The 10,319-nt window shown below is 42.6% G+C and overlaps 1 protein-coding gene across 6 annotated transcripts in view; it reads right to left on the bottom strand.

Annotated features, from left to right (window-relative positions):
- Positions 1-1,506: 1,506 nt before the first annotated feature.
- The window catches only part of lrp8 (low density lipoprotein receptor-related protein 8, apolipoprotein e receptor), a 168,537-nt gene continuing 159,724 nt past the window's right edge, over positions 1,507-10,319 (bottom strand). For 2 of the 6 annotated variants that reach the window (XM_005736984.1, XM_013911813.1), the window contains 3 exons: positions 8,576-8,644; positions 5,860-6,032; positions 1,507-4,159 (listed from right to left, as the gene is read on the bottom strand). In XM_005736984.1, coding sequence (XP_005737041.1) covers positions 4,121-4,159; positions 5,860-6,032; positions 8,576-8,644 — 281 coding nt within the window. In that variant the 3' untranslated portion in view covers positions 1,507-4,120. Of the gene's footprint in view, positions 6,051-8,575; positions 8,645-10,319 lie in introns of all 6 variants that reach the window. The other 4 variants (XM_005736981.1, XM_005736986.1, XM_005736983.1 and 1 more) reach the window with 3 other exon arrangements.

Raw genomic sequence — 10,319 nt, 5'->3', positions numbered from 1 at the left:
ATTATAAATATGCCTATACATATGCTTTTGCTGGTGTAAACAGTATGCATTCTACATAGTTAAAATAACAACATATATTTATTTCAATCCTGTCACCTAGAAACTACACTGAAGCAAAACACAGTCTCTAGCAACACATTTTATATGTAGTAGCTGTAGGCGTCTATACATATAAAGGGACCATATTAGTCCTTTTATATAGTTCTGATATGATATATGTAAATATTAGCTCTGGTTTCTATTTGGACTGTAGGTGAGAGCTGTTTGAGCAGCAGTCAACTAAAAGCTCTAAAACAGAAAGGAAAATAGCTCTTCTGTTGTTTTGTATGCCATCTGTTAACCTTGAACATCTGATTGCCAATTCTGGTTGGGCGTGGTATATAAGTATAATGTATTCTCCTTCAAAGACAAACAAAACAAAAAGACAAAACAACCTAGCATCTACAAGTGTCTGAACGATATAGAATTCTTAATTCTTAAAACCAATAGTCAAAATTGCTGATTTAAATTTGATGTACTCATATCAGCTGTAGTTGTTTACTCATTTACACACTGCCTGATGTTGTTTGGATCTGCTGCTTGTTGCGTGTGTGGCAGTACTGCCAACAGGGAAGTTGCGACGCGCCCTCTAGTGGACAAACTATGCAACATCAACCAATAAAATCGGCCTTTCAGATAACATTTTAGTATTAAGTACCATATAAATGTCATTTCTAGGTGACAGCATTGATTCTGTGTTAAAAGTAAAATAGCAAAGCGTTCACTTCACCAGAACAAATGTACCCTGTTTTCTTCCTTCAACAAAAGGTAGTGAGTTCCAGTAACTCAGAAATCCATACAACACAACAATGCCAAGACCAACTCATTTAATTAACTCATTTTTCTCAAAGATTTCAAGTTTACTAGCAAGACATTTTTAGACGTACATCAACATTTTCAATTCAGTAAACACAGTCTACAAGGAAAAAGTTCATTTTAGTGCAGTATATTTCCCCATTAATTGTTAAAGAACTCACAGTATCGTTTATAATGTTGCACTTTGTTCTCTAAAGCAGCGATTACTAGATCAACACTGAACTAAAAAAACAAATAGTGACCCAGTGCACTCTAAGCTTATCTGACCTAGAGGAAAAAAGCTGATATAGCCGACATCACACCAGTGGTTAGTCCCTTAATAGTCTTGTAAATATGGAACAACAGTGAAGCAGATGTCTAGAGAGCCTATGGTCACAGTAAGCCCTCCATTGCCACTACAATTACTACCTTGAATAGTTACAGACAAAGAACCGTTCCGGACTTCTTTCAATGTCCTTCAGAATAGACGAATGTTCTTGAGGTGACCACACAGTGGACCAGCCAATCTGTCTTCACACTGTAGCCATAATAAGTTTCCTACACCTCAATAAATAAGCAATTTATTCTCCTACCTGCACCCCCCACCTCCAGCATGGAACTCGATTAGACCTGAAGCAAACATGGACATGAAGGAAAGTGTTGGCACGCAGAGCTGACTCAGCTCAGGGAGCTGTGATTTATTTAATCTTAAATTCACAAAGATAGCTTACATGCAGATTTTTCCATCACTACCTAATCTCTCCTTTGGGAACTGGATCCTATACGCATGAAAACTGCAGTGGCTAATCTACATCATTGTTTTCAGTGTTTAGTCAAATCTGTTCAATATATGTCAATTCTTAAAGGCCTAAAAAGCAGTCACTGGTGGAAACTAACAAACCAGTCTAACGTCATGCTGAGTGGAGTCCCAATCTTCCCCACTGTGCAGTGCATTACATTTTGCTTCATCTGTACAAGGTGAAGATGAAGGGAGATGGCCTCCCCCTTGCGCTCGATCCTCCTCCGTTTAGATGGATGTAGGGGGAGCGCGCTGCTGGAGAGGACTACAATTTACCTGTCTAGCTTGCTACTTGTCACACACAGTTCACACAACTGTGCTTCATAAACTGAGAGGAGAGAGTGCCATCCTTTCGAGGGAGGCGAGAGGAGCGACTGTCAGAATACAGCGATGCCAACACTGGCAGAAATCCGGGAAAACAAACGACCCACCGTTCATCTTCCAAGTACAAACCTGCTCACATATGGCGGCGTATAAATTCTGGCAGTCAAGCCCTACACCACCTTTCATCTTTGTTTTCCTTGCCTTTCTGTTCCTCCCTCGTGGTTATCTGAGCTTCTACGCTGAAGCTAAGCCTTCCAAGAAATAGTGAAATCCATGAATAATAACCGTCATTAATCAACTGTTGCATGAATACATAATCTGAGACCGTACTGAGTCTAGGATGGAAGACTTTAACATTTGCATTGGGAACTTTTGTGTGCGTGTGTGTGTTATTTAGTCATATTGGATTTACTAGTCCAATATGTAGGATCTTACATGCAGCATTGATCAGATTCATTAGGCAAGAATGGAAGACGAGTGTTTCATGTATTTATAGTTTAGACCATCCAAAACTGCCTTACAGAGTATATAATGTGTTTTAACTGTGCTTAAAACTGTCAAATTTTCAATTAGGACACTAAACGATATCCTGAATAAGAACGCTGGCAATTTGCCTCGACTACTTGTAACAGTTCTGCTATTCTGTCATCGCGGCCTCTAGTGATTCCCTATTCCAGCACAAGATGAGCAATTATTACAATATTCATTGGCATGAATCGCAACTGATTCAATAGGCTGGAAGCTGGTTCGAAGCAAGCCAAGGAAGATCAGGTCCCATTTTTCAAATCAGCGCTCAACTCAGTCGGCCTCGGTGTGTTACTCATCTGCGCACCGCACAGAGACGGTGACAAGACATAAGAAATACAGCATCACATCCAGAAAACACACAGCTGCATTGTTAAAAAGGGGGAGTAAAGGTAGCCCCCCACCCCACCTCATCCCAAAAAACAAACAAACAAAAAACTCCAGCTGGGACTGATGTTTAAGGGGTCACTCAAAGTCAAACACCTCTGTGTTTTCTTGCTGTGATGAGCTTGTCATCTCACTCTTCATTTCCTCCAGGATTCCCATACAGCAAGTGCAGCATGCACTTACATGTTTTTAAATCTGATCACTAAACAACTATTTAACATCCAATTCCCTGCATCAATTCAAAAGAATATGTTCTCGCTGCTAGAATATTGACGCTGGCAGATGCAAATGAAGACTCAGAAACACATGTGGGATTCTTGCTACTCAGTGCAAACAGGAAAACAATCCCAAGTTCATTATTGACTGTATGTACACCTCTGATGGCAGAGGCCAGGGGATTACCCATAATCCTTTGCCTTTTCTACCCTGCTGCTTTCAGCCTTGAGGCACTACCCTCTGGTAGCACAAACCCTCCAATTGCAAAGGAAAAAAAAAAGAAAGAAAAAAGTCTCCTTTATCCCCAAAATCACCTCTAAATGTACGACGACCCCATCAGTTTTCCTCTCCTTGGCTATATTTAGCTTTACAGTAAGTGAAAGGGCAAATTTGAGGGACTAGGTGTGAAAAAGGATGACACCCCCCTGCAACAAACCCCTTCAAAAAGGTCTCTTTACATGACAATGAAGAAATACAGCGTCCTTGCTTGCCACTGTACTGCACCATCCTTCCAAACTTGTCTTTCGTGCTGTGCACTGAGAGGTGCTGGTCACATATTTACAACAGCAAACGCAACAGAAATAAATACAGTGAAAGCACGAGGAATTTAAAATGATGCACGCCGCCTTCTCCTGCTTGCACGGCAGCCAGAAATCCTTTTATTTACAAAGTGCACTGAGACAGCTGAATGAGGTTAGTATGGACAATATCATCATCAAGCAGCATTTTGAGCAGCACTGGTGCTAACAAGAGGCAGAGAGAAGAGAGGAGTGGAGCAAGGCTACTAAACTAATAGTAGTAGTAGTAGCTAATAATGGTAGTAGTGTTACTCCAGTGGAGACGGTAGGAGATGGAGGTGGGCTTTAACAGGTGTACATGTCATCCCTGCTCTTTAAAAACAGGGAGGCAAAATGAGGTCTCCTTTTCTTTTCTCCTCTGCGTTGTACTGGCCTCATTGTAGTGGTCTAGAGGCTGTGGTGAGAGGAGGGGGCCAGTATGGGAGCGCAGGGGTGCAGGCTGCATCCCCCTCCTCCCTCAGGGATAGCCATCATCCTCCAGACTGAGTGCCACGCGCTGCAAACAGCAGATAAAAAGACCGTTACCACAACAGGCTGGTTAAGGAGAAGGAAGTGAGATAGAACAGCGGGGAATGAAAATAGAGAAGCTCAGTGGAAAAAGAGGAGAAAGGGAGACAAGATTCCAGTCTAGGTGGAACCCAGAAGAAAAATGGCAGCTTTGTTATGTGATGCCCTCTCACTATTCTGCCTCCTCTCCCCAACCTTCGTCTTCGTTTCTTTCCAATTCAGCCCCCCCCCCCCAACGTGTTGTTTGTCCCCTCCTTCCCTGGCTGCTCGTAGCGAGGAATGCAGGCTGCCTGCCTACGGTTGCGAAAGTCTGGCCCACATAATGCAAGCCTGATTTCTCTGGCTGCCCGAGCTGCCACACTGAGACAAAGGGCAAGAAAAAGTTAGGACGAGAAAAGAAGAGGAAGAAAACCACTAAAGAGATAAAAGGCAATACATAAGATTTGTACAAATGTTTGTAATAAAACTGGGAAAACGAGAGAGAAGGAGTAAAGCCCCCTCTCTCGTTCTGCGAGGGTAGGTTGTTACTTCGACCTTGAATCTTAATATGACTCAGTCGTGCACCTGTTTCAGTGTCTGTCTGAGCGTGCTTCCCGCCTGTCATCATGCCAGTGATACCCAGAATTCTTTGCCTTCTTTCTCTCCGGGGTGACACAAAGAAATCTGTGTTACCATGCCAACAGATCAAAGCGCTAGACTCCCGTCTCGCCCTCCCTCCTTTATGCTTTTTGGCTGCCCTTCGCCGCTCGCTCTCTGACACCCAAAACAAGAAGCATATTCGGTAAATGTCATAAACTCCTAATGACGCACAGTCTGGATTTAAGGGCATTTTACTTTACTGCTACGTGTTGCAGCTGCCGCTGTATCCAGAGTTTGTAGAAAATGCCGCTTCCAGTGACTTTTAAAACTGCATATACATCAATGGGAAGTCATCAGGGTAATCCTGAAATTGCGTTGCTGAGATTTATGGTTTCTGCAAGATAAATTGTATTTCGAGAGAGTCCTTCATCCTGATTTGTGCTCCTTTTTTCAAATTTTGTGTGACCTCAAAACAAAATCGCATTAGTTCAATGCTATGACGCAACTATCTACTCTACATGTCCAATTTATTTGTGAGCAGTGGCTATAGAGCAACTCCTCTTTCACCTCTCTTTTTTTGCATCTCATCTACACTAATCATGATTTCTTGGCTGCTGAACGTGTCTGAAGCAAAGGAATAATGCTTTGCCTGTGCACAAGGGTTTTGTCAGGAAATGGGGATCACTCACTTCAACAACCAAAAACACTAACACGATGCACAAATAAATGGGATGGCGGGTCGGCAGCAGGGATGTATCGCATGAATATGGTCGCTGAAGGTGAACGAAATGTGTGTCGAGGGTTTACGTGTACGCGTGACAGGTGTGTTCGGTAATTACTTCAAAAACATAAAGAAATAAAATGATATGTGAACGTGTGCGAGCCTGTTCTTTCTTTCCACCAGGCTGACATGTACAAGAAAACGGGCTTTTCCAAACCCTCGTGCCAACTCCCATTTTACAAATATTTCACACCTCTTCCTTTCCTCCGCAGTACCTCTCACTTAGCGTTCGAGAGCATCGGCGCCCCCGAATACCAGTGAGAGTTGTTGTCTGTGACGCCGCCCCCTAGAGGAAGCGCTATGAATGGCTGACTGTGGCTGCCACTCACTGCTGGGTAGACGTGACCGATGGACTCGCTCTGACGCCCGATGTGGATTTCGTCGTCGTCATCCTCTGTGGTTTTGCGGTACACTGGGTTGTCGAAGTTCATGCTCTTGGTGTTCTTGCGCCGCCAGTTGCGCCAGACCAGGTATCCACCGGTGCAGAGCAATCCGATGACCACTGTGGCAAGGATAGGGACTGCATGTGTTTAACACACACACAACAACAACACACGGCGGGAGCGTTAACACAGCCCGGGGGACACAGAGCGGCGCTTTAAGCACTCACGCACAAACACACGTTGCACTGTTCACCTGAAGGCTCATTATTTTTCAGTTTTGGTTTTTGAAATGTTGTTTGCATAACAGCTTCTCAAAAATTTTAAAAACAAAACAAAACAAACAACAAAAAAAAACATGGAAATATTCGCCTTCTGGAAAACGTCCAGAGGTGCACAAGGAGATGAACCTGAAGGGGAAGCAGTCCACTTTTCTGAAACTGTTAGAAAAACTGGTGGCACTTTATGCATCCGTTTCTATAAATTTAGTGGGCTGAGCTTTTTATGTTTCATCCCCCGTATGTCTTCTGTATCTGCATTTTAAAAAATCTAAGCATTTATTAGAGAAACAATGAGCCTTCAAAGAGGAACTAATCATTCATTGCATTATATCCCCCCCTCAGTGTCACGAAACGATCAAAAACATGCACACACAATATGCAACATAAATGTCTGCACGGTACACACATCATTCCAACACACACACACACGTGGGCACACTGAACCAAACTGGCATTTTATATTAAATCTGTAACCATTCAAGCCCTGAAGACACTGATTGCGACCTTGTTTTTGAATAAAAGCCCCACAAGGTTGCTTAATTGTCATCAGCATATAATCCTATTGCGAATTGCTCAAAAAACAGAATTTTGGGCAATGATTTATAATTTTGTATTTTATTGCACCGAAAAATTAATATCTGGAGTGTCCGGATGGGGTTGTGGGAGGAGAATAAGAAGAGGGTAAGAGGAGGAGAGAAGACGGGGAAAGGGTTGGGATTTGGAGGATTTGAGATAAGCGCCGTCTCTCCTCTTTCATTACCATATCAGCATAACTGCCCTGCAAGGACCTGTGTGTGTGTGAAGTGTACAGTGCATGCTTTAGAGTTTTTGTATAATGAAAGCGCAAACACCCAAATCAGAGGTAAGTCAAGGAGGTTTGGATATGTGTGCCTGCATTCATAGATGTGTTTTCCTACGCTACAGTACGCCTGTCTAATTGCGACTTTATTAGATAGACACTTGAGATTCCTTCGTGGCTGGGTTGGAAACCCCAGCTCCTCCTTTGTTCTTCTCTAAATGCTCAATGGTTTAAAGGGAAAAAAAACAAAAAAAAACCATCAGCTTTCCTCTCATTTAGAAAATTTATCTCCAATGAGCGAGTGGCAAAACAGCCTGTCTTTGGCTAAAACTGATAATCATTGCTGGGCTGATTCCCCTTATGGAGCTGTGGGTGGGTGTGGTGCATTGCTGGGTATGAGCGGAGAGCTGGGGTGCAGAAATCCAGCCCGTGTGGACCTCCAACATTAATGTTTCAAAGCTGCTAAAAAAAAAAAAAAGATTTGTGGTGGCAATAAATGGGAGAAGGACAAAAAAAGGATAAAGCGGAAAGGGTTAATAGTCTCCAGGGTTATTTTAATGAGCTGATATTTCAACTATAGAGACTGAAAAGAGAAAAAAAATAGCTTTACAATCTTTTAGCGCTCCCCTGAATTATCAAACTTGTTAATATTAGGGATGAAAGAGATCTCAATTAGTGGCATATGCTGCCACTATGAGGCCATTTGCACATTCAGCTGATTTCCCAGTCACGTTGGGCATGAAAGTATGAAATATTTCCATAAAATTCGATTTTCATTTTAATCGGAGCTAATAGAGTAGATTAACTTTTCTAAGCCGGTTTGATTGAAAGAACTACAATTGCCTTTTTCTGCCTTTGTAGAGGCGGCTTGATGGTTTTCTCTTTATGTTTCATTGCCTAAACAGACAACAGCATTATGTCTGAGGTCATTAGCTTCCTGCTCCAGGCCAAAAACACAATTTCATGGCATTAATCCACTTTTCTCTCCCCTCGTCTCCCGTAAAGCGGTATAACCCACTCTTAGTCCGCTCGGTCACAGAAATAGGTCAGAACGTTGGCCTGATTGATACGATCTGATCAGAGCGGTGAACACGAGCAAAATGTACTAACAGCTGGTCGTGTGATGACAAAACCTGAATTGAATTTCACATTTGCTCAAATGTCATTAATAATGACATAATGTGCATATTACAGCGGCCTGGCCGTTTACTGACAGAGGGGCTCACTTCCATGTAATGGCTTTTTCTAGCCATAGGCCACGAGGATGTTGCTGGATAATACCATACCTCAGTACATTTTTTCAATAGATGCGATACAATTTTATGCCTGAATCTCACTATTGAACCAGATATAATGTGTTGAATTGTTATTATTTTAATGAGAATGTTTTAGATTTAATCAGCCAGGTGGAAACGCAAACATCCTTAAACCCAGGCACACGCACACATAACCTCATACTCACACGCACACACATTAACAACAAAACGCACGCAACATGCAGTTAAGCAGACTTGAAGGAGCGAGGAGGGAGAGGCAGGCAAGCAGAAAGCAAAGACAACACAGTGAGGGAGTCAACAGTACTCACCGATAGGAATGACTATCCCCAGAACAGCTACTGTGATGTTGTTACCTATGAGGTAGTGATCACTCGCAGCTGAGATGAACAGAAAGATGGAAGACAAGAAAAAAGAGAATCAAACCAAGAAAAAGTTTTGCTTCAAACCCCACCAAGTGCCCTCCTAGAGAGCAAGAGAGATTTCAACACGGGAACATCAAAAGAAAGGCTGGAAAAGGATATTTGCATAATATAAGGGCAGAGAATCCATCTGATTTCAGTTTGGACTGCTGACTTTGTCTTCCCCAGCAGCATGTGTAAATGAAAAAGCCAATGAATCACACAGGGATGGCATAAAAATGCAGTGAGATGCCTTTTAATACACGAAGGAACAAATGCGTTTCCAGAAACCAATGCATCAGAATTTGTATGAATATAAGCAACGAGCACATGATCTCGCATTACTCCATTCTTTTTCTACGAGACATTTCAAAACTGTGTCACAATGCAATGCAGAAGACATTTATTCTGGACATGCTTTGCATCCTTACTCCCCTTCAGCTCTCACCCCAACAGGTCGGCGGGGGAGCTTTTGACATTAATCTCGCTCCCAACCCTCGTATTAGCAGCAGGCTAGCTGTTAGCCAAAAGTGTGATCAGATGGCTATAATGAAGTCTGGTAAGGAAGATTAACACAAGAGAGCACAGTGCTGGCCCTGCATACTGATTGGCTCATTCGACAAAGTGACTGTTCCAGTTCTATGGCTGGCAAAAAGAGACAGATGGCATGTGACGGATGTGACAGACAATGCAGACGCACATTATTCTTCATAAATTAAATCATATAGTGAATGAAATGCAAATAAATGCACACACGTGCGCACACACGAGAGCCACAAAAGGTGAAGCGACTTCAGACAGTGAGTTCTGAGTCAGCAGAAGCGAATTTTGGCTTTTCTTAAGTGTGAGTGACGTCCAGTGGGTCCTACAGTAAGACTCAAAAAGGCAGATTAACTGAATCTCATTAAAGAAACTGCTCTGGAAGAAGGCTGTTCTAGAAAGGGAGGGCACTGAGAAAGGGAGAAGAAGAAGAAAAGGGGACAAAAGTCTCAATTTCAGGAGGGTCATTCTTACTGGAGGGATTTTAATATCAAAACGTTTACTGCCACTTATTATTTAAATATAACTGTCAGGGTTAGAATGCTATATCCAGTACAATTAACAATGATTAATAAAACAGTATATCGTAAATATACTGCTCAAAAATATACTTTAAAAACACATCAGATCAATATCTGTACTGATATGGACTGGGTAATGTGTTAGGAATGAGAAGATGCCACATCGAAATGAAAATGATCAACCCACAGACGGCTGAATTCAAAGAGACCCTGAAAATCAAAGTGAAAAATGATGCAGCATGCTATTGCTGTTTTGTGGAAATTTCATTGCAGCATCTCAAAATGGTATGTGCTTGTACACATCCCTGACCAAGATGGGGCACACTCGTAACAGGACGACGGATGGTGTCCGGGGAGATCTGAACCAGGGCTTCACTGAACTCCTGGACAGTCTGAGGTGTGACCATACAGGATCGGATGAACCAAAACATAACATCCCAGAGGTCTTTTAGTGGATTTGGAACTGCCTGCACACTTTTATCACATGAGGTCAGGCATTGTCGCACACCAGAAGGAACCCAGGAACAAGTGCGCCAGTGTAGGGTCTGACATTGGCTCCAAGGATTTCATCCTGGGAGCTAATAGCAGTCAGG

The sequence above is a fragment of the Pundamilia nyererei genome, unplaced genomic scaffold, assembly GCF_000239375.1.
Source record: "Pundamilia nyererei isolate P.nyererei 1_Seehausen unplaced genomic scaffold, PunNye1.0 scaffold00072, whole genome shotgun sequence".
Lineage (NCBI taxonomy): Eukaryota > Metazoa > Chordata > Actinopteri > Cichliformes > Cichlidae > Pundamilia > Pundamilia nyererei.
This window is presented reverse-complemented; position numbering and strand designations above follow the sequence as displayed.